Source organism: Prionailurus bengalensis, chromosome E1 (genome assembly GCF_016509475.1).
Source record: "Prionailurus bengalensis isolate Pbe53 chromosome E1, Fcat_Pben_1.1_paternal_pri, whole genome shotgun sequence".
Taxonomy (NCBI): domain Eukaryota; kingdom Metazoa; phylum Chordata; class Mammalia; order Carnivora; family Felidae; genus Prionailurus; species Prionailurus bengalensis.
This window is the reverse complement of record NC_057347.1, coordinates 3,715,884-3,739,785: the sequence shown is the minus strand read 5'-3', so window position 1 is coordinate 3,739,785 and position 23,902 is coordinate 3,715,884. Positions and strand designations below refer to the sequence as shown.

At 59.7% G+C, this 23,902-nt stretch overlaps 2 protein-coding genes across 4 annotated transcripts in view; one reads left to right on the top strand and one right to left on the bottom strand.

The window, feature by feature from the left end:
- STX8 (syntaxin 8) overlaps positions 1–13,383 on the top strand; it is a 255,952-nt gene extending 242,569 nt beyond the window's left edge. For all 3 annotated transcript variants that reach the window (XM_043583107.1, XM_043583106.1, XM_043583108.1), the window contains one exon: positions 13,204–13,383. In XM_043583107.1, coding sequence (XP_043439042.1) covers positions 13,204–13,271 — 68 coding nt within the window. In that variant the 3' untranslated portion in view covers positions 13,272–13,383. The remainder of the gene's footprint in view (positions 1–13,203) is intronic.
- A 4,765-nt stretch (positions 13,384–18,148) lies between these two features.
- Positions 18,149–23,902, bottom strand: part of NTN1 (netrin 1) — a 175,398-nt gene continuing 169,644 nt past the window's right edge. The window contains exon 7 of the mRNA XM_043583104.1: positions 18,149–22,173. Coding sequence (XP_043439039.1) covers positions 21,845–22,173 — 329 coding nt within the window. The 3' untranslated portion in view covers positions 18,149–21,844. The remainder of the gene's footprint in view (positions 22,174–23,902) is intronic.

Sequence of the window (23,902 nt, the reverse complement as noted above, 5' to 3'; positions counted from 1 at the left end):
GCCAGCCCGCCGTTTTCCGCGCCTCGTAATTAGTCCCCTTTCTGTTTCCACTTGTCATTACGTCACCCGTCATTCCAGCCGGCTTTCGTAATGTGTTCTTGCTGGGCTTACGTATTGTTAACCTTCACGGATGGCAGTTTCCTGATGCCCCGTAGGAAGGCACCCTAATCTTACCCGCAGCGTGTTTCCAGATCCCGCCGCGGGACGGCCGGTTTCTGGAAAGTATTAGCACTCCCTGCCCCTTCCGCCCCTGGAACCTAAGGGAGGGGCGTCCGAGCAGCCAGCTCGCAGGCACGGCAGGAGGACAGAAGCCCTTTGCACCGTCTTGCACACGGTGTAATTTACTTAGTTGGATTTCGTCTCCACCCGCCGTGCGTGCGCACGCACGCACAAGTAGCAACCCAGCGAGGGCAAGGATTTTTGTCCTTTTGTTCACTGCTGTAGCCCCAGTGCCTGGAACGGTGCCGGTGGAGACGCTCAGTCGGTATTCGGGACGTCAATCGAAAGCCATCACAGAGACGCGGGATCCAGAGGCTGTCCGATGTGTTTGCTTTCCTAACCGCATCGGGGGTGGGGCCCTTCTGTTTCATCGGGGAGCATCTCCACGCATAACGCACGTGATGGATGTAAAGTGCCCACCGCCGCTCACGGTGGTGGGCGTGGCTCTTGTTAGAAGCACGTGGTGGCTGGAACGGTGTGAGTCCGCCTGGGACCTGCTTGACCCACACCCTCGATGATGGGCCCCTCCACGGCGTGCTCTGGGGAAGGAGGGGTCCCCAGGGGGAAGTCTCCAGGCAGCTTGCTCACCCCATCCAAGGGGTCCCTGTGAGCCTTGCTTATAGAGAGGGGGACTCTCCTGCCCTGATCTTTGCTCCAAATACCTTTGGCTCTTCAGGACGGCCTCTGGCGCATTACTAGATTATTACTGTGGTAATAATATTACTACAGTGCAGGAGGATTTGTAACGTGATAGGAGACGCGTCTGCGAAAGAGTATCTGAGAAGGCCGCTCGATGGTGGGATATTGCAGTGGGACCTCAGGCCACTCAGAGATAAGGGGGGGATGGGGCACCAGATCGCTCGCCCTGAGGAGCGGCGGCCTTTGATGGCCTTTCGACGCTGTGCCAGTAAAGCAGAACTGTTCTCGTGCTACCCTGACATTTCCCCAAATAACCGGCGACGCGTAGTTATGTTTTCTGATGGTGTCTTTACTGCAAGGTCTCAGTTACAAGTCAGAGGAAATGACTCTGGCACGTTTAGGTTAAAGAGTGTGTCATTTTTTTTTTTTTAATGTTTATGTTTTAAGAGAGAGAGAGAGAGTGAGAGAGCAAGCAGGGGAGGGGCAGAGAGAGAGGGAGACACAGGATCAGAAGCAGGCTCCCCGTTCTGAGCTGTCAGCACAGAGCCCGACACGGGGCTCGGACCCACGAACCGTGAGCTGAAGTCGGACGCTCAACCCACGGAGCCACCCAGGCACCACAAGAACGTGTCATTTGTTTGAATGATGTCGGGTGACTCGGGAGACCCCGAGGGATCACCGAGCCACCTGCGTGTCAGGAAGAGTCAGAACTAAGGCACATCCTGGGACCTCCGGGCCCATTTTGTCGGCCGCCTCTCTGGAGTGTCACCGTTACCGTGACCGAGCCCCAACTCCGCTCGGTCTGAGCTCCACGATTCCTGGGGAAGGGAGCCCGGTGGCCTCACGCGGGCTCCACCGCTGGGCCCCTCAGCTGTGCCTGTGGGAGGGTCAAGTGGAACAGACACAGCCACTGCCCCCACCCCACCTGCCAGGAAGATGTTTTCTTGAGGTTCGGATTCAAATATACCACCCGGTGGGCTTCTGTATCTCAGTGAAATGATTTGCTTTAAAAAAAGAAAATTCAGGGGCACCTGGGTGGCGCAGTCGGTTAAGCGTCCGACTTCAGCCAGGTCACGATCTCGCGGTCCGTGAGTTCGAGCCCCGCGTCGGGCTCTGGGCTGATGGCTCAGAGCCTGGAGCCTGTTTCCGATTCTGTGTCTCCCTCTCTCTCTGCCCCTCCCCCGTTCATGCTCTGTCTCTCTCTGTCCCAAAAATAAATAAACGTTGAAAAAAAAAAATTTTTTTTAAATAATAATAAAAAAAGAAAATTGAAAATCAGAAGGATGAGCATCTGATGTATCAAAAAAGTATCCTCTCGATGCCCCTGCCCTGCCTTTCTGTACCCGACTCCGGGCTTTGGCAGAGGCTCCGTCCTGTCACCCTGCACGGGGTCCCTAATTGGTGCCAGGTGACGTGCCCCGGTCCAAACGCCACAACTGAAAGGGATGTGTGATGGTGAATCCGTAGCCTGACTGGAGCCATCCAGAAATCCTCTGACACTTAGTCAGGAGGGAATTGTCAAAACAAGAGATCCGTAACAGAGTTCCTGACTGTCTTTTCGAAGACACTTGAATCTCTGCCACGTTCCAGACAGATTCCCATTCCCCGGGGTTACGCCCGGCTCAGCGAGGGGATGTTTCTTCGCCAAAATCGATGCACCAGAGAACGGGCATTAAATGACTGAGCTGAAGTGTCACCCTAAGCCGCTTTTGGTTGCTGATACGAAGGATCGGCCGGCCGTTCAGGGCGCAGTCGCGCTGTGGGATTGCGGAGCGTTGCCGGGGCGGGCCTACTTCGGGGAAGGGAAGTGAGTAACACGCGAGGCACACAGACGGGGCCCAGAAACTAGTCAGCACCTTCTGCGCAGGAAACAACAGCGATGGCCGAGTTCTTACATCCTCCCTCTAAGGATCGGTATCATCCGCAGAGCGTTTTTGTGGTGTTTTGCGGAGGCAGGGACGCGCGGATTCCCTGCCTCTCTGGGGAGGCCGGGAGGCCCCGAAGAGCCAAACGCGAATGTTCGCACCCGCCTAGATTCTGGTGTGGTTCACTCTGACCCTTCTGGGCTGCGACCGGGTTTGGCCTGGCCGGTGACGTGGGCTCTCACGTCCCATCGCCACTGACCCAGTGTCAAGTGTGGGCCTCGTCGGGGCCCCGTGGCCGCGACAGAGCCACTCGACGCCCAGCGGGGCAGGCCCTCGTCCCCAGAGCCCAGAGCCCTGGAACATGCCTTTCTCCGGGCCCACATCCGGCTCCTCGCTCGGCTTCTGCAGTCTTAATTCCTTTTAATTTCCTGTTTCTGGGCAAGCCCCTCCTCTCGTCCCATCCCCCACCCTCGGGTCAGGCCACCTTCCCCGATTCCTGCTTCCTGCGCTCTCTCTCTCTCTCTCTCTCTCTGGCCCCCAGATGTCTCCCCACGCAGACCTCCTTCCCCACAGGCGCCGCCTTCTCTCCAGAGTTGACTTTTTTCCAGAGTCTCTGTGATGCAGTGTTGCCTCTTGTCGGCCCTGGGCTGTCGTGCCAGCCCAGGGACGGGGGGCCGATTGTCCCCAGATGGGGCCTGGGCCTTCAGAGGACGGTGCGTGAGGGAGAGGCCCCCCTCCTCTCCCCGCGTCACCCCGGCACAAACCCAGCGTGGGCACGGCCACTCTGCAGAAGAGCACAGCCCTTACCCCTCAGGAAGCTTGTTCCTTCCCAGACGAGCCAGGGTTGGGTGGGCCATGCGTGCTGTCCCTCCACCGTGGCCCCAAGGACGCTGGCTTCCCGCACTGTGGCCGTCTCACTCCGGCAGGCTGGCAAGGGGCCAGGCCCGCGCTTGTCCCCGGGCTGTGGTCCTGTCCAAAGGCAGAGACAGACGCACTCAGCACGACCTCAGGCCAAAGCAGTAAACTCTGTTTAATCTCAGTTTTCTCTGTGTTCGGTCAGAACCAAGCCAACTGGGCAGTTCTTTGCCTTGTCATGTGTGTCTCTGAGGGGGTCTCTCAGTGTCACAGACCACGGCTCCCACCGTCACCCGGCCGGCCTTCAGTGGTCGCTGCCCCTCCTGAGCCCGCTCCCTCCCAGGGAACGCGGCCCGAGGGCCCAGAACCAGCTCTGCTGTTGACTTGTTCCCTTCCTAGGGCTCTCCGAAGGGCAGCGTGGGGCCAGCCTCTGAGCCCCGTTTTCCTCTGTGCAAATTGGGGGAAATCGTTGCTTTGCCAGCCTCCCCCCCCCCCCCCAGCCCTGCCAACTTTTGGGGATTTGAGCAGAGAACATTCTGAGCACACATACATCCAATAGCATCACAGCAGCTCTTTTCTTTTTTTTTTTTTTTTTTTTTACTGTTAATTTATTTTTGAGAGACAGAAAGTGTACAAGTGCCTGTGAGCCTCAGAGGGCCAGAGAGAGAGGGACTCAGAGGTTCCAAAGCAGGCTCCGAGCTGTCAGCACAAAGCCCGATGCGGGGCTCGAACTCACCAACCGTGAGATCGTGACCTGAGCCGAAGTCGAACGTTCAAGTGACTGAGCCACCCAGCCTCCCCTGACTTTTTTTTTTTTTTTTTTTTACTTCTGTTCTCTTTATGCTTCTATCACTTGCATCGACGGTCCCGCGATTATGCCGGACTGGCTGGCACCCTCCCGCGGGGCTGACCGTGCTCCAGGGCTGGGCACAACTTCAGAGCCCCCACCAGGCTTTCCTTGGGCCTTCTAGACTCCCCTTGGGTTTGCTTCACGCTTCTCCCCCCGCCCGCGAGCCCGTCCTCCGCGCTGGCCCTGCTCTGACCTTGCCTTCCTCGCGGGGCCCACATCCTGGGCCACCGGCCCCTCTCACCCGGCGTCCACTTGGCTTCCGACGGCAGCCAGCGCCCGCCCGGCCCAGCCGCCCCTCCTGTGGCCAGTGACCCAGACAGATGCTGCCAGACATATTCCTCCCCGAACTTCCAACCTTCGCTGGACGCCCATCACCCCGGCTGGGCTGCGGCTGGAACCGGGCTCCGTTTCTGAACTGGGTGCCACCCAGCTGTTCCCGGGTTCGCCCCTCTTCCTTCACTTCTGGGACGAGTGACATCTTAGTTCCGTCGTCAGGCCGTGAGCCCGGCTCCCTCGCGGGACATCATGCGGCATGTGCCGCACACGGGCGCCTTCTTAGCAGCAGGCCGTGCACGCGGGGGTGATCCGTGTCCTCGTAGCTGCCATTCACGGGGCCCCGGATTCGCCCCGGGAGCCTCGGGCACCTCATTGTACTGAATCCTCACGGCACAACTACGAAGTCGGTGTCTGGGGGCTTTTACTGATGGCGGGACCGGCCTCAGACGGAAGGAACTTCGCCAGTGCCTCCTATATACCACCGGCAGCTCGGAGGTCGGGTCTCCCTGACCCCCAAACCCAGCGCCCGGGCCACCACGCCCGACTGCACGCTCCCTGCTGCTGGAGCCCCCCTGGCCTGAGGAAAGGAATGTCTGTAAGCGATAGGGGCCCGTAGGGGCAGAGGACGGTCATTTAAGGCACGAACCTGGCCGCAGGCAGCCTGGAGGGAGCGCAGTCCCAGCCCAGCGGCCCAGGAGGTGGCCCCGTGTAGGGTGACGGAGGGCCGAGGGTCCGAGCAGACGGGTGAGAGGGCGTGAGGTCTGGTGAGCGGACGGAACCCACCAGGGCTGCCCAGGAGCGCTCACCCCTGAGCAGAGAAAAAGAAAGCCTGAGGATGGGGCGCGTGCCAGGTCAGAACAGAACCAAACTCAGAAGGTCAGAGAAGACTCCCGTTCAGTTCTGGACGAAGGCAGCGCTGTCGGTGGGAGACGGTGGCACAGAGCGGTGGCGTGAAGCCGATGCCACGGGGGCCCGGGGAGGCCGTGGGTGCCCCTGTCCCCAGCCGCTGAGCTCCAGGCTGGTGGGAGCAGGGCTCCGGGGGCCCGCTCCCCGCTGCCCAGCAGAGCCCCCCCCCCAGCTCCGGCCGGGAACCTGCGGGTAACCGTGGTTCTCCGGCCCTGCAGCCTGAGAATCAATCAGAATGTAAATACGTTCCCCTTCTCCGCCGGCCGTCGACTCTTGCCTTCGCTTATTTGCCCAGTAATGGGATTACAGGGGACATTTACATGAACTTTGGAAAACAAATATTCCAGTTTTGCCTTCTCTCCTGCTTCTTGCTCACCTCAGCTCAGGACTCCGCCGCGAGAGAGCTGTTTGATCCGTGAGAGCCAACTGCATAATTCGTGAGCAAATGTCACCTGTTCACAGGCACAACTGGGGGAAAAGCCCCCCAGCCGACTATAGGTGGGTTTCATAAATGCCTGCCGTGGACCCTCAGAGTTATCAGCGGCACGAGAGGTGCTCGCGGGCGTGGACTCGAACAGGTTGGGCACGAGCGTATGTATTTTGGTCCCAAGCAACCGGCGATCACGGAGCAGCCAGTACAGCTCTCCTGGGCTAAGCAGAACCGGATGAAAAGACTTTAGATAAAATTGCCCTCCAAACCCCCCACCTCCTGCCCCATCACCCCTGCACCCTCTCCTCTCCCGCCGCGCTTCGCTCCGCACCCCTACAGCTGAGGGCGGAAGTGTCCGGAAGTGCCCCAAAGCGCCTGTGCTGAGATCTGCTCTCCCTCTCTCAAGGAAGGCCAGACTTTGTAATCCTCCTCCCCTTCCTCCTCCTCCTCCTCCCCTCCTTCCTCCTCCTCTCCCTCTCCCTTCTTCCCCTCCTCCCCTTCCTCCTCCATAAGCACAAAGAGCCGTTACCTATGCCCGGCTACGGCAGACACATCGGCAGCACCGGCCCCGTTAATTCGCAGGTTTCCAGCGTCTCACTGGGGAAAAATAGGGACCGTGAATCCGGGTGAACAGACTTTCAGAAAACGCAGCGCTGTCCCGGAGAGACTGTGTTTCAGGTCCCTTCCCTGTCTGAAAAGGAGTTTGTTTTCTTAGATCTTTGTTTAATGGCTGTAAATATTGCGAGTAGTGAAGGAATCCTCATCTGGTGAACTGACCAAAGGAAGTGGACATTTTTTTCCCACTCCCTAACTCTGGCATGCCCCCCCCCACCTGCCCCCCCTCCCCCGCAGGGGGCACTGGGTGTCGGGAGGGAGACCCCGCGTCGCCAGGTGCCCGCAGCAGCAGGGCCCGGAGCCGAGCGAGGCTCAGTGGGGGAAGCGATCCCGATCCAGGGGCCTCGCCAGGTGTTCCCGTGCTGGGGCCGGGGGCAAAGAGCGTTCATTGTTTGAGAAGTTGGCAGGTTCCCAGAAGTTCAACTGTCTTGCCTCGTTCTGAAATGTCAAACATTTCCTTAGCTGGGGGATGGACGAGCAGACCCCTGAGGTTTCAACACCACTCGGAGGCAAAAGAAAGGAGTTCTCTCTGTCCCACGTGACCGACTGCGAGTCACAGTCTTCCCGTGACCCTCCGGCCGCGTGGTCTCCTGTGACCTCCGGGCTGGGGCCACTTTCCCATCTCTGTCTTCAAGAAAAAGCAAATCATCGGGGCTTACACACGGTGGGGACTTTTTTTTTTTTTTTTTTTTTTAGCGATGGCTTATCTTGGAGGGGTTCTCACTGAAGTCTCGGGAGATGAAGTATGTCTGTCTGGGGGTTCACTTCAAAAGAATACACCCGGACAGGGCACGGGGGAGGGTACAGGCGAAGCCAGACTGGTCCTGAATCGAGCCTCGCGCATCACGGGGCATCATTACTCGCCCATCTACTTCTGCGCCTGTTTCAAAGTTGCCACCGTAGACGGTGGGAAGGAGGGAAGGAGGAAGGAAAAAGAGAAGAGGGGGCAAGAATGAGTGGAAACTCTGTATCCCAGATTCTCAGCCCAGAGCAGTCTGGGCCCCTGTCCCTGGTAAACCCCACATCGTGTCGGGAACCAGGATCCCCCCTGCACGGGCCCCCCTGGTGCAGAGAAAGGGGAAGAGGTGGAACAGGGGTGAGTTCCACCCCTGGAAGGGCAGGGCCTTCGGTAAGAGCTTTCCCTCGTGGATGAGGTGGAGGAGACGGGATTTCTCTCGGGCTAAGAAGCAAGTAAGCAAGGAGATCACACGGATCCCCGAGCACGGGAAATATTCCACGCACGGCACTGCTCAGCCCCCCTCCCGGCTTTAGAACGAGCCTTGGTGACTCTTCCCGAAACATCCTTTAGAGGAGACACACTCCCTTCAAGAAAGGTGCCAGAGCCGTGACCACGTTCCAAGAAGGCCAGACTCTTAAAGAGAAAGGATCACCGGGTGGCAAGATATATAAACACCTGCTCTTTGGCCCAAAGAATCCAAAAGGCTGCAGCTGGTTTTGCTGGTCATCGTCCCTTGCCGTCTTGAAGTGACTTCGTCAGTGGACCCTCCGCCCATACCAGTTCACTGAAACCTGTTGAAAATGTCCTAGCCAGAGGGCCCCTGTTTGCCCCGAGACGCCTTAAAATGTAAAAGACCTAGTTTTCATTGCTCTTAAAGTCGCCTTTGCATTGTTGCGCGGGGACCCGCCTGACCACATGGCATCAGGTGACCACTGTCTGTGGCACCAGGAGCTCAAGGGCATCTTCGGTTTTCACGGGCATCAGGTGCCCTGGGTCACCTCTGCTGTGGCGCGTTCGTAAGACTCACAGTTTCTGTGATAGAAAAATTAGCAGCTGGAAGAGGAATTGCTGTATTTTTTTTTTTTATTTTAATGTCTATTTATCTTTGAGAGACAGAGAGCACTAGCGGGGGAGGGGCAGAGAGAGAGAGGGAGACACAGAATCCGAAGCAGGCTCCAGGCTCCGAGCTGCCAGCACAGAGCCTGACGCGGGGCTCGAATCCACGGACGGGGAGATCGTGCCCTGAGCCGAAGTCAGACGCTCAGCCGACTGAGCCCCCCGGGCGCCCCAAGGAATTGCCGTGTGATAGCAGTTCCGAGAGGCGCAGCCACCTGTCCGCTAATCGGTCCCATTAAAGGCGTCAGCCCAGGAGCTTCTGTCTGGCCCCCTGGCGTCTGTGTGGCACTTGTTGACGGGGGCTGACCACTTTGTGAATCTTCTCTTTCTTTGGCTTCCTTGACACATGTTCTCAGCTTCTCTCTCTCTCTTTCTCTCTGTCCACTGTTCCTCCTTTGTCTTTCTTACCGGTTCCTCTTGTCCCTTCCAGTGACTCAGTGCATTTATTCATTTCTATAAAAAAGGACGCGCGGTGCCTGTTCCGTGGGTGAGGCTCTGTGCTCGGTCCTGGGGAGACGGCGGCCAGCTAGACGGGCTCAGTCCCTGCCTCGGACACTCAGGGGCCAGTAACCGCCGGTGCCTGGGGCCTCTTCCCTTGGATCGTGAGCTTTGTGTGTGTGCAGGCTGACCCCGGGCGTATGGTGCCTGCTTCCCAGCCGGTCACGGTTCTCCATGTCTCACTCTCCTCTCCCATTCTGCTATTCTTATCACCACCCTGACGTGAAGACACAGGGTCACTTGTGTCGGCCTCTCTCCCTCAGTCCAGGACCCCCACCACACGGCGAGCCTCACGGCCTCGAGTGCCCTCCCGGCTCCGACCCTGCCCGAGCGTCGGCAACAGCTGCCTGAGATGGCATGCCTCGTCTCCCGCCTTTCCTCAACACCTGGGCCTCCCCCCCTTGTCTTCGGGGGACGCCTGGGCTCTGGAGGCCTAGCAGCCACCCCCGACGCTCCTCAGGCCATCTGCGCCCTCCAGTTGAGGATTGTTCCCTAGACGTTGGAGGGCGACGTCTCCGCCCCGCCAGGAACTAGTGGGATTCCTGCCCAGGTGGAACTTTCGGTCAACCTGAAGATGTTTCTGGAGGCAGAAATGCACAAAAAGGAGACTTGTTCTTCTGGTCCTGGCAAGAATATGGACGGAGATAATGTTGACACACACGTGCCCACACACACACACACGCACACCTTCCTACAAGCATCTGGAAAGGCAAGATAAAATATTACAGCCTCTCCCCTAAAATGCTAACCCACGGCGGAATTTACAAGGAAGAGAGGAAATCCCCAGATGAAGGAAGTGGAGGGAGAACTGGAAACCAGGGCCTGAATGGATGAACCGAGGCCACGGCTAGGTCGTTATCGGCCGCAGTGATGCAGAGCAGGGATCGACTCGGTTCTGTGAAAAGCCAGACAGGAAATAGTTTAGGCTTTGCAGACCACCGGCCGCGTGTCACATCTACTTCTTTGTCTTTTTTGACAACCCTTAAAAAATAGAAAAACCATTTCTTGGCTCAGGGGCTGCACGAAAACAGACTGCCAGCCAGGTTTGGTGCAGAGGTCCACAGTTTGCCGACCCTTGATGTAGAGACTTGGGTCTATGTCCGTATGAAATCAGGGGGAGAACTCTTAGGTCCCCAACAGGGGGTAGGTCTCTCAGAAGATCAGATCATCAGAGAAAGAGGGTGTCTTGGGAAAAAATCGCCCACTCTCACAGGGAGATGATAAGGAGGCTGGCCACGTGTCTTTAAGTCCCTTCCTTCTTAATGTTTAAAATGATGGGCGTGTTCTGCCTTACATGGGTTGAGTTGAAAATACATACTACTTGGACTGCATTGGACCCTGGAGGTCTGTGGAGAGGATTCAGGGTGTCTGTGAACTTGGGTGGGAAAGCAAATTGCATTCTTCTGCTAACCTCTAACGGAGATGCAGCCTTTTCCTCAGTTAAGATCCTAGGCAGGTAACCACAGTGGCTTTGTCACCAGTGGAACTCACAGGCATTTCCACATCAAAATAGAGTGTGTTATTATGATCTCAAAATTTTTAAACGTTTGTCTGATATGCATGTTTCGTTACAACCGGGAATTTTAAAACACGCTTCTGAGTTAACTGTTGGGCCAAAGAAGTTGCCTAAAATTTTGAAAGACGTGGAGTTTAGAAACGAAGCACAGTGCGGCTTTTTCATATGAGAAGTTGTAGGCTTACAGGGGCCCGTACTTGGAAGAAAGATGGCAAATGAATGAGTTGACTTTCTGTTCAAGAGGTTAGAGACAAAACAGCAGGGTGAAGCCAAAGAAAGTCTAGGAACAGAAGGATTAATGAAAATAGATGCAGAAATTCAGTAAAACACAAAGTAAATGATAGGTGGTCAGCAAAGTCAGGACTTATCCTCGGGGGTGGGGGGGGTGGGGCGCCTGGGTGGCTCAGCCGGTTAAGCGTCCAAGTTCTCGGTTTCGGCTCAGGTCATGATCTCACAGGTCATGGGTTCGAGCCCGGTGTTGGGCTCTGTGCGGACAGCGCGGAGCCTGCTTGGGATCCTTTCTCTCTGCCCCTCCCCCACTCACGCTGTTTCCGTCTTCCTCAAAATAAATAAATAAATAAGCTTAAAAAAAACTAATTCTTGGGAAAGTTGAACAAGAGGCATCTTGAGGCTAATCAGGAAAAAGAATGCTCAACTACGTGGTGTCAGAGACGAAAAGAAGGACGCGGATAGAGCACGGTGTTGAAATTATAAGAGAACGTCACGAACGGTTTTACGCCAGTACTTTCGAGCACTCAGAAAAAAATGGGCAGTTCCCCAGGAAAATATAACTTAACAAAACCGGCTCAAGAAGAAGGGAGAGCGGGGCTCCCACGTCAGAAACCGTCCAAGCCTGTCGGGTGAGTGTTGAGGACACGCCTCGTAACGGTTCGTCTGTTTGCTCAACAAATATGTGTGGAGCCTCTGCTCCAGGAGCCATCAGAGAAGCTGGGGTGTGAGCAGCAGGGGAAGTCATCACAGCTCGAGACCTTACGTCAGTTCTGCCCAGGAGGACTTCCTGTGATGAAGGAAGTCTCTGTTGTCTGTGTCCAGCACGGTGGCCATTGGCCACAGGTGGCTCTTGAGCACTTGACATATGGTGAGTGTAAATGAGAAACTGAGTCCTTTAATTTTATTTATCTTTTGAATTTTATTTTTTTTATTTGAGAGAGAGAGTACATGCAAGAGCGGGGGTGGGGTGGAGAGAGAGAGAGAGAGAGAGAGAGAGAGAGAGAGAGAGAATCCCAAGCAGGCTCCATGTTCTGCACAGAGCCCGAAGCAGGGCTCGATCCCACCACCCTGGGATTGTGACCTGAGCCGAAATCAAGAGTACGACACTCAACTGACTGAGCCACCCAGGCGCCCCTATTTGATTTTAACGTTTATTTGTTTTTGAGACAGACAGAGACAGAGCATGAACAGGGGAGGGGCAGAGAGAGAGGGAGACACAGAATCGGAAGCAGGTTCCAGGCTCCGAGCTGTCAGCACAGAGCCCGACGCGGGGCTCGAACTCACGAACCGCGAGATCAAGACCTGAGCCGAAGTCGGAAGCCTAACCGACTGAGCCCCCCAGGCGCCCCACCCCTATTTAATTTTAATCAATTGCAATTTAAATAGCCCCACGCGGCCAGCCAGCAGCTAGTTAATAACACCAGCAGGATGTTCGTGACTTCCCTTAAGAGCATAGGGAGTGTGGACTCCCGGGACTGACCTCTCTGGAAACAGCTTCTCAGTCTGAGGTGGGCAGTCCTGGTGGCCAAACCACCACGTGACCCCGTGCGCTTGACCCCCCCCCCCCCCCCCCGTTACTTCCCAGACGCGTCCCCGCGCTTTATCTCCTCGCTTCCCTCTGGGGGCCTCGGTAGCCCCAGGGTCCTCCGGCAAGTGGACGTTTTTGGAGCCCTGACTTTTTTTTTTAATTTTTTTTTTCAACGTTTATTTATTTTTGGGACAGAGAGAGACAGAGCATGAACAGGGGAGGGGCAGAGAGAGAGGGAGACACAGAATCGGAAGCAGGCTCCAGGCTCTGAGCCATCAGCCCAGAGCCCGACGCGGGGCTCGAACTCACGGACCGCGAGATGGTGACCTGGCTGCGTCGAACTCACGGACCGCGAGATCGTGACCTGGCTGAAGTCGGACGCTTAACCGACTGCGCCACCCAGGCGCCCCTGGAGCCCTGACTTTGCAGTAGTCCGTCCATTGGCTGTTCTGACAGATGACTGACACAAGCGTCTCGGGCTCCAGAAGAAAAGGCCAAGCCCCGTGGAGACAGTGGAGACAGTGGATCCGAGACTGAATACTGCCGTGCGAACCCCAGAGCCCTCTGCGTTATCGATGCTCCCCCAGCGCAAACCGAAAACGGAGCCACGCTGCCCACGGAGAAGCCAGGGGCTGGACGCGTGCTCCCCTCCTCACCCGAGGCCACACCCAGAGCCCCCAGTCTGGCTGGCACTTTGCTGGCACAGCTCTCGAGGTAGCGAGGCGGACAGTCTCCAGCGTCCCCGGGGCAGCTGACCACCCCCGCCCCCCGCGTGCACACACACACACACACACACTGAAGGCCGGGGGTGGGGGCACAGACGTGTCCATCTGCCGTCCCCTGGGAAGGTAGTTAACCGGCTGTGTGACGCCCTTCTGAGACAGATAGCTAAAGGGGTCTCTCATGCTTCTGTTTTCCAGGGATGGTCATGGTGATTTTACTGCTGCTCGTGGCCATTGTGGTCGTGGCGGTCTGGCCCACCAACTAGCGGCAGTGAAGGGCCCCCCCAGCTGTGACACCCGCCAGCGACGGACAAAAGCTCGGCACCCCGTTGGTACGCGAAAAAGCTGCTCTCAATAAATTCCCCCCGACGCTCTGAACGTCCGCTGTGCGTTGCTTCAGTAAAGCCAAGAGTGTGACGGCTCTGGAGGGCTGCCTGGAGCCGCGGGCCCGGCATGACCCTATCGGTTTCGACATGGGGCACTGGCCCGAGGTCCCGCCGGGGGTTGCGCCCTGAGGCTGCCAGGTGGTTCCGGCCACCCCGCGGTGTGCTGGGTATCCTGGGGGCACCAACAGAACAGGCAGTTTGAGGCCACGAATGTCTGTCTCCCTGGGGAAGTCATGTGCCCACGGAGGAAACAGTGAGTCCCTGTGTGTGCAGGTGGGCGGGGGGGGGGGGGGGGTGTGGCCGCACAGGCATGTGTCTGTGCACCTGTCACCCCGCCACCCTGCCCCAGTCCCCACTCCCAAGCTTGCTGCTGTCACTCAGAAACATTGCCGGACTCTACTTGGGGAGTAGAGCCAGAAGCCAGGAGCACATCCCTTTCCCTCTGCGACCGTAAACCCATTTTCCAAGGCTGAAGCCTGATGATAAGTAACGTTGAGTCAAGTGGGTGCCGCGGGACGTGGTCAGGCTGGAAAGCACCGGTTAGGGCTCAGCGAAAGGTGTGGTTACGACGTCAGGAGGGCAGTGCCTTTATGTGGTGCCCGAACAGGCTCTGACCACCGTGCGTGTGTGTGTGTGTGTGTGTGTGTGTGCACGAGTGCGTGTGTGAATAAGGACACAGAGGACATCTCCCGTGGGAGCATCAGTGAGTTCCAGGTTCAAAGTCGCCCAGGTTCAAAAGCAGGACGGCCGGCCGGCCTGGCTTTTCTTTATCCATGGCAAAGGGGGAAAGGGTTAGGGTTGCTGATGGGGCGGTTTCCAAAGGCACAGGGATTCGCTGAGGAGGAGGAGAGAGTGGGTCAGTGGGAGGGGACCCCAGGGTCTCCCGTGGATCTCCCACATACTGCAGGCGACTGCCCTCGAGAGGGACGGGCTCGGGACCCACGACCGCACCGTGCTGGGCGGACCCGAGGTCCCGACACCTCGTCCTCAGTCAGAGAGCTTGGTGACGACCGTGCTCGGGGAGCCGGAAATCGCGGCAGGGGGCGGGGCCTCTTCCTGGTGGCTCTTCCCTGGGGGCGCGGGCTCCCTTCAGGCTCCCGCCACGTGGGGTGAGCACACGTCGTCACATGCCTGCCTCTCTCCCGCGAGGTGATGCGGCCCCGGGCCCTCCTGGCTTCACCACCCGACTCTGCCCCGTGACAGCCATCAGACGGGCCGGCACCGGGCCCGCGACCCGCCAAACCCGAAGGGCCCGGGTCCGTCCCAGATGTGGGGCAGCCGTCCCGTCCACTTGGACCCTGCTCCCCACTGGCCTCGGGGTCGGCCACCCCATCAGAGCTCGGCTAGGCCTCGGAGTGAGAGGGGGGTGGGGAGGGGGCGTGAGCGGGGACCGCGCCGTCGGGCACCTGGGCCGGGAGGCAGGGGAGAGGAGGCAGAGGCAGGCTCCGTTCGAGGTGGGTGTGCTCCCGAAGGACAAGGGCCGTGCCGGACGGGGGCCAAGGGCTTGCGGCCGGCCAGGCGCCCTAGACTGGTTTTCCCTCGTTGCGGGGGGTGGGGTGGGGAGGCGGGTGGTTGCTCCTGGATCACCTAAAGGAAGATCAAGAATCCGCAAAGCCACGTCGTCCGGCCTTGTCGTGCGAAACCCCGAGTCCGTATAAACAGCGTCTCCTTGGAACGCCCCCCCCCCCACCGCTTTGGGGCTCCCGGGAGGCGGCATTGAAGGTCTGTTTGACTTTCTCACCTCCTCTTGACTTGCTCAGCACGGAGCCCCGGCAACTTGTGGGGCGTCTTTGAACCCGAGCCACGGCGTCCTGGCTCAGTCACACGGAAAGGCCTTTTCAAGCCGAACACTGAGCCGATGTCTGCATACAGCCGCTTCTGTTCTTTTGACTGAGCGGGCTCCGGGCCCGGCCCCGGCGCTGCTAGCTGGGTGACCTGGACAAGTGACTTCACTTCTCTGGACCCGCAGGCAGGGGAGGGGGTAGAAAGCCGGCCTGCGAGAACGTGAGGACCTGCCATGTGAGCCTCGGGCAGCGCCGGGGGCGGGGTGGGGGGAGGGGGGCGCAGTGTGGTGCAGGGCAGGGTGGTGCCGGGCAGGAAGGATCCCCCCCTCCTCCGCATCCTCAGGGCTGGGCTTCTCGCGGGAGACACCCACCCCTCTGAAGCAAAGGGCACCTGGCTGCGCTGAGCCGCTTTCAGGCACCTGTGGCCTGGGGACCCACCCTGGAGTCAAGTGGCTTAACATAAAGGTGGCTTGTCCCAGCGTGGTCCGGCAAGGCCTGGCTTTCCCCTGCGAGCCGTCAGGCCTGCATTCCCACAGGCCCGCGGCACCGAATCGGCCGTGTGGGCGGTGAGACCTCGCCCTAAGCATAAGGAGAGGGGAGACGGGGCCTTAGCACCCGTCCCCTCGAGAGCCTTCTCCGCGAAAGTAACCTGTATTGAAATAACAGGACAAGTATTGTTTAACTTAGGCGATTATTAATTGTAAGCACTTAAAGGCTGGATTCCATATAAAGAAATCCAGATACCTGCTTATAGCCGGTACTCGGGATCTGTTGAAACTTCATTATTATTAATAACTGTAACTAAGCCTTAGTCTTAATTAGCCTCAGGACGATCTGCTCCTTGCAGGGTCCCCGGGGCCCCAGCAGCGCCCTGGAACTGTGCGTGCACGGGGCCGCTGCAGAATTCCCCCGACTGCCCCTCTGCTTCCAGAACCGCCGGCCCGCCTCCGGCTGGGTCCTTCCTCCCAGGCCTCAGCTTCCTCGGAGCCCGTCCATCCCGCTTCCTGGGCCCCAGGTGACAACTGGGGGCTCTCCGCAGAGGACCGAAGACGCTCTTTTACCTACTGGGTTTTCTAGCCTAGCCCAGCTCAAGTTCAATGCGGGTATTTTCCCTCCCTTATTTCAGAAAGTGAGCCGAGACTCATCTTTCCTCTAATTGCCTCGTACAATGTCAGACGTCCCCCCAGGTTCACGCCAAAAGCATTCACCGCTTCCCAGCAGTGGCTCGCGGTCCTGGGGCGTGTCCGGTTCGATACGGCCGTGAGCTCACCCCGTCCACCTACCGCGTGTCTCACTGGCTCTTTCGCTTCCCATTTTTCTTGGCATGGTCCTCATATGTCTTTATTTAGTCTTAAGAGAGCGTGGAAAGAGAGGTCTATTCAACAAAATCCGAAGCCTAGGCTGTGTCTGCCGGGAGCGGGCGGCCCGCACGCCATCTCGCTGTCCCGGGAGGGGATGGCTTTATGAATGCGGGGGCCTGGCGTCCCTGAAAGTGGGGCAGACGCTGGGAAGCATCCTCGCTCAGGAGGGGTTGGGCCTTTGCCTGGCCCGTAACCGCACCGGACCCCAAGTCCCGGACGGGGCAGCCCGGCTTCCTTGTGCATCAGGGCCGCCTCCAAATGGGCCGGTCGGCCACCTCGGGCTTACGTCCTGCACTGACTTTGGCAGGTGGCCGTGCGTCCCCTCCCCGGCTGCATGAGGCCCCGGGGTGGGGCCGGGGTGGGGGGCGGGCAGTGGGGCCGCTTCCTTCTGGCCTGGGGCCCGGGGCCTGGCCGTGGCAGGATCCCGAAGGAGTAACAGCACTCTTCAGGCACAGATGCCTTTTTTACGAAGGACAGAAAAAAAGCCATGTCACGAAAGCCCTTGAGAAGTGGACCCTTGACCTAGGATGACCCAAGGTGAGCCTCCGACCCCCGCGTGCAGCTGCAGCACACGCCTCTCGGCCTGGCGACTTAGGTCTCCGGTCCTCAGATACCCCACCCCCGCCCCCCGCTATGAACTGGCCGGCTCCTCTCTCCTCGGCCCGTCCAGCCAGCCGAGACCTGGATCCTGGTCCTGTACCCGGTGTCAGGCATCGTCATTCCAGCAGGGAGCTGGCTCCCCAACGGATGGGGACCCCGGAGACCCCCCTGGCCTGGCCCTGGTTGTTCGTGCACCTCCGTCACCTCCCCGTGCAGCCAGGCGGGGCCTTTCCCCGCCTTCCGGGGCCAGACCAGCCCGGCTGCGGAGACCCGTCCTCAAAAACAGCTGGGTGCAGAAGTGACAGCTTCCTGGTGACGATGGGCCCGGCTCCACACTGAGTGGCAACACAACATGTTCCTAATGACCGGATTGTTTAATAAAGAAAGCACAACCACTCAAGAGTTTAAACATAGCCTCTGAGAAAGCCAGCGAGCTCAGCTCCTGGTGGCCGCGTGGCACCGGCCCCAGCCCAGCGCCTGCACCGCGTGAAGCCTTTAGAAACGGTGGCCCGAAAACCCCTCCAGGTGTCACGGACCCTGTTGTCTTTCCTCGTGAGTCTCTTCTCGGCTTTGAGCAGAAGAAACTACGTGAAAGGCGAGAATGCTGCTTTGCAGGTTCTCAATCGGAAGGTGAAGTTCAAAGGTGCGCTGTGTCCTGCTGTTGAATCTGGGCCAGGTGACACCTCTTCCTGCTGTTTCCTGGGGCTCCCCCTGACCTGGAGGCCCAGGGAGTGGCAAGGATGGATCCCAGGGACGGCTTTGTGGGGACTGAAACACCCATTGTCCCATCTGGGAGCGTTTTGGCTCCAAATCGTGCTCGGAGGCAGCAAACCTTAGGACTCTCTCCGAGCCAAGTTGCCCTTTTCTGGTCTTTTCTGGGGTGGGTAGGGCCCTGTCTTGCTGGCACGTTCTAAGACCAGAAGCCATATTCCTTAAGAGTTGCCTGAAGACTCCCCAACTTTCCGCCCCCCCCAACATGCTCAAGCCGCCAATAAAGACCAGGAGACAGCACAACAGTGTACAAGAGTTTATTTAATTGATATCTGAACTTAGTTCTATCATGTAGGGCCCATGTTACAAGTTCCGTCTGGGTCCATTACAACTCTAACAAAAAACAAAAACCAGAAACAAAAAAAGAAACTTAAAAAAAAAAAAAAGAAAATCCACAACTTTGTCCATGTCATTAAATATATTCATATATAATAACCATAATATATTAGTATGCATTGGAAAGGAACACTGACCCAAACAATATGTCATGGTCAAACTAAACATTTACAATTCCGAGCGAACAGAACTCAGAACGCAGGAGGGATCTGGGGGGTGGGGAGGGGTAGGGGGACGGGAGTGCCTTGAGGAGAAGAGCGGTCCGATGACGTAAGTGGGGGTGGGGCCAGCTTGGTTTGGGCTGGGGGGCGAGGCCCCACGAGAACACATTTGGACACCCCTAGCGTATGGCGTGGCCGTGGCCCGTGGCCCAGCGACCCCGTCCACGGGTCTGGTTCACCCACTCGCCATTCTCTCTCTGGGAGGGGCTGGGGGCTTCCTTTAAGTATTGACACCCTGACATTTTCCAGTGCCCCCAAGGGGCCATTTCCTGCTCCCTTGGGGACTCCTTGATCTCAGCCTTCTTCCAATGTGGGGCAAACCCAAGGAAGTGTGTCCCCTTTTCCCGCGTGCTGCTGCGGAGGCTGAGGTCCAGGAGGACACGAAGGGCCTTGGGGTGCCACAGCCGTCCCTCCCGGGAGGCATCGTTCCCATCCCTGGGCGCCTGGGGCTGCTCTCAGGACAGAAGCCACCCCTGCAGGCGAGTCCAGGGACAGCACCGCATCCCTCCCCCCCCCAACCCCCACATCGTTAGTGTTCCCGGGTGTCGGTAAAGCAGGCACTCTGCTGTCAGGGGCTCCAGACCACCCAGCAGGTGAGAAAAAGGGCAGGTGGGCGACCTGTTTTTGTTTTAAAAACTAATCAGGCATGTTTTTCTTCGAACACCTACATAGCACAACTCTGGTTAATACACTCTTCAAAGTCTAGTTCCATTTTACATCCCTTCCTAACTGTACAAACCGGAACGCCTCAGTTCCTACTTCCCTCTCCTCCCAGGGAGGCGGGCGGCCGGCAGAGGCTGCTTTCCCGAGGACGGGGCCCTCGCTGCCGGAGTCGGTGGCTGGAATCAGAGCAGCGGAGGGCCGGGTTCTGGCCCGGTCCTCGAGATGGGGAACGCAGGCTGGGAGGACCGAAGTCCCCAGCCCCTCACCCCCACGGGTGACCGGGGTGGGGAGGGCCAGGCCACGGGTGGATGGGGCGGCTCCTACCCTGGGGGTGCTGGGCAGAGGCCGAGGCCGGAGGCTGGTTGAAATTTCCAGCAGGCCGCTGTCGCCTGAGGCCTCCAGGGCAGAGGGGGCCTCGGAGACCAGCAGGGCCAGCCCCTCTGTGGACATGGTGGGGACACTGAGACCCAGGAAGGCACAGCCCTTCTGGGCAGGGTGAAGAAGCCAGGCCAGCGGGAACAGAAACAAGACAGGGCCCTGGTGGCGGCGTGGTGCCTTCCAGGGACCGGGCGCAGCAAGTGCGGAGGCCCCAGAGGCCCCAGAGAGGCTGACGGCGCTCAGCGAAGCAGGCTGGGCCTCGAGGAGGGCCGGCTGCCTGCAGGGGACGTCCCTATGCACCCAGCCTTGGGCCTCGCTCTTCCTTCCCAAGGCAGCTCTGCCTTCTCCCTGCCCTCTTAGGCTCCTCTCCCAGTCTCTCCTGGGATCCCTCCAAACACCCCCAGGCGGCCAAACGTCCTTTCCGTTAAGCCTCAGGATTCGCCAAGGCCTGCCTCCTGGGACCCGGCGCCGCCTCCCCCATTCTTGCCACCACCTCTCAAGAGGTTACCGTGCCCGTCCCTCCCTTCCCCTTCTGTTCCCCAGGCTGCGTGCAGTGACCAGGGCCAGGGTCTCAGCCGGGAGCGCCCCGTCACAGCCTGCTCCGGAAACCAGGTGCGTGGGCCACAGGGTGGCGTGCACCGAGGGGCAGCGTGGCCAGGAGGCCTGGTTCTGGAGCCTGAACCCGGCCCTGCCTCTTCCTCGCTGGCAAAGTGGGGTGAGAATCCCTCCCTGTCTCGGGGCTGTCATGAGGGAAATGTGACAGCACGTGGGTAAAGTGCCTGGCACGGAGCAGGTGCTCAGTAGAAGGCGGCCGCGACGCGGGCCAAAGCGGGGGAGGCAGAGGAGACCCAGACCGCAAGGGGCCCAGCTTCAGACTCGGTAGGACCCTTCTGAGCAGGGAAAATGAAACCGATTTCCTGACGGAGAGGGGAGCCGGGTCCAGAACTCGGTTTGGCAGGGGCGAGGACGTGGGCCGGAGCCGCTGGGCAGTGCAGAGAGCTCCAGGGCAGGGCGGCAGAAGGCCCCAGGGCTCAGGAACGGGCTCTGCGTGAGGCGAGCGGAGGGTCCGGGTGCTGCGGGGCTAGGCCAAGACGGCTATGGAGGGCAGCCCGGGGCCGGGGGGCAGGAAGGGGGGCCACAGCAGGCATTCTTGGTCCAGCAGCCTCTGTCCCTTCCCCCGGGGAGAGGGGGAGGACCCGGGAGTGAGGGCAGTCACACGAAGTGGTCACGGCTTCCTTGGCCCACGGGAACCTGGTCATCCCTGCCCCGGCCCGCCCGAGGCTCGCGCACCCTGGCACCTCGCTGAGCCTGCAAACCCTGGCTGGCCTCGGGCAAGCCCCCTCCCCCCAGCCAGGCCCAACTGCCTGTGCAAACCTGCATTCCACGCCGTCCAGGCCCTTCCCAGCAGCTGACGTCATTACACAAATAGTGTCACTGCCCCTTCTCCCTCCCCTGGAAAATGTCATAAAGGGGCTGGTTCCAAGTTTCCAGAAAGGAAACTCTCTGGGAGGTTTTGCCTCCGCAGTGCCTCCTCCAACAGGCAGCTCTAACGTGAGGCGGTGACCACCCGGCTGGGGCTGCTCAGGGGTGTCCTTGGGCCCACTGCCCTCGGCACGGGCCAGAATTCCGGGCCGGCACCCATCGCGCAGCTGGGCGGTGACAGGCGCGAACCCCGCGCTCCGCTCCTCTGGCTCCGCGAACTAGAACCCTCACCCCACCCCACGACCCCCCTGGAGGACCGACTCAGCAGGTGGCAGCGGAGGCCACAGGCCGCCCGGGGACTGCTGGGAGGACACACCGCTCCGGCCGCCCCCAAGTGCCTGCAGGCCCCTTCAGACGGGGGCCCAAGTTGTCGCAGCCAGGGGTCCCGTGTGGGGATCCCCAGACAAAGGAGGGTCAGGGGGAAGCAGGGGCGTCTCGGTCTTCTGTGTCCCGGGTGGTGGGCGGCCGGGTTCGCTCGGCCCCCGGCCCCGGGTTCACAGTTCTCACGTCCCCTTCTCCGGGGGCCACCCCACCTGCGCGGCTGTGCGCCCGCCCTCCGCCCCCCCCCCCCCGCCCCGTCCCGCCCCGCCCCGGCCGGGACCAGGCGGCCCCGCCCCCTCGTCGGCCCCGCCCCTCCCGGGGAGCGCGCCGCTGCTCTTGAAGGAGCCCGTGAGGTAGCTAAGTCTCGTCCTCATCTCTCCCGCCCGGGGGCGCGGCGGGGGCGGGGCGGGGGGCGGGGCCGGGGCCGGAGCCCCGCCCCGCTACGGCCCCGCCCCGCCCCCGCCCCCCTCGCCCGGGAAAGCGCGCTCGCGCTCGGCCCCGCCCGCCCGCCCTCCCGGCGCGCCGCTGCCTCCGCGCTAGGCCTTCTTGCACTTGCCCTTCTTCTCGCGCTGCTGGAACTTGCGCAGCCGCCGCGCCCACGTGTCCCGCCACTGGATCACCAGGCTGCTCTTGTCCGCCACGATGCCGCTCTGGTCGGGCGAGTCCTCCGCGTTGCCCAGGAGCAGGTACTTCTTGAGGGGCTTGATTTTGGGACACTTGCAGGCGATGTCCCGCGAGCGGATCCACAGGCTCTGGTCACCGCGGCGGATGCGGCTCGTGCCCTGCTTGTACACGGAGATGATGTTCACCGTGAACTTCCACCAGTCCCCCGCTTTATCCGCCTTCAGGATGTGGATCTGGACCGCTGCAAGGAAGCACAGTCGGGCTAGTGCGCCACGGGCCGAGAGTGCCACCTGGGCCCCCCGTTCCACCCCCTGGTTCCTGTGACCCACCCCCCCCCACCCTCCTCGAGCCGAGGATGGGGCAGCCCACCTGACGGCGAAGGAAGACGAGACCCACAGTTGGAAAGTGCACAGGGTACCCCACTGGGGAACGCGTGGGTGGTGCGGGAGGCTGTGGAAACCCACCTGCTGACGCCTGGACCGGGGCCGCTGCTCCAAAGAGCCTCACCCGGTGCCCAGCTTGAAGCTGCCACCCAGCAATGCCTTTGAGCACAAGCCCCCTCTGCGTCCAGGAAGGCCAGGAGAAGCTTACAGGAACTGACCGCCCGTCCTCCCAGCCCTCTGAGCAGAGTCCGCCTGCCCAGGACAGGTGTCCTCTGTGAGAGCAGTGGGGGCCACTCCTCACAGGCTGGGCAGGAACCCCTCTCAACCTTCTGCCATGGCTTTTCCAAAGGTTCCAGTCACTTAACACGGAGCCTCAGGACCAGATGCACCACCTTGCCCTCGACCCAATCGCAGAAAACCATAATGGGATCTCGGTGCCAGTGCCGAGTGAACCTGTCCTTCCAGGTGGCCGTAGTCCCCTTCCAGAGTTCAGGGTTCTCTGGATGCCCACCTCCCATGCCCGCCAAGCTGCCTCCCCCCTCCTGACCCTTCCCAGTTACCCCCTGCTCCTGATTCTCTGCCAGTATTTCCTCCTCCGGTACAGGGGTGCCCCACCAGAGCCTGCAGCAGAATCCCCTGGAGGGCCTGTCAAACACACAGTGCCTCGCCCCAGAGTGTCTGATTGCATGGAACTGTTCCAGCCCCCCCAGAGCCTGCCTCTCTCACAAAATGCCAGCTGGTGCGGACACTGCTGCTGCAGGAAATACACTTGGCCCTAGGAAGTGTTAATAAAGGTCATTTCTGCACGACATTAGGTATCATAAAAGTAGGAAGAAATGCTTTGTAAAGAAAAAGTGGGCAGGGGAGAGCTGGGCTCAAACACGTTGGTGAAATTCTGGGTTAACCAAAGTCAAGAGGTTTCCTGACTGCGGGACTTTTCAGAGCCTTCAATCTACAAAGTGTGTGTGTGTGTGTGTGTGTGTGTGTGTGCGCGCATGTGTGTTGGTTTCCCAAACAAAGGTGATGGCAGACCTCTCTGGCTAGCACATCTCAGGTTAGCAGAGCCCCGTGGGGTCCATCTGGGGAACTACTGGGGGGACGTACAATCATTCCAGGGGATAAAGGGAGGGGGTCTCTGTGCACTAACCCATCAAGGAAAACCTGGTCATCTTCCCCATCCCCATGGTCAGAACAGAGGACATCCCCCTTGCCGAGCCCACTGGGCACCCCTACACCCTTCACCTTTGGACCAGGCTGAAAACTTTCCTGGCAGGTGAGTGGGCCTGAGCCGTTCTGGAAAAGCAGCAGCAGATGACAGCTGAGGAAACCGAGTCACCGGCAGGCTCAGCCGCACCGGCAGCCACGAGGACATGTCCCCAGGGAATACCGATCGGTCACCCCCTGCCCACCGACGGCTCGGCCGGGCGTCCCGTGCTGGCCAGCCTCTCTCCGGGTCTGCCACCGTCACCCCCGGGGGCCCCATGCCCCCCTTCCATCCCCGCGCTCAGCCCAGGACGACGGGCAGGTTCAGGGACGGCTGGGCTCAGGGGAGCAGCAAACACCACCCCACTCATCTTCTGGGGCGAG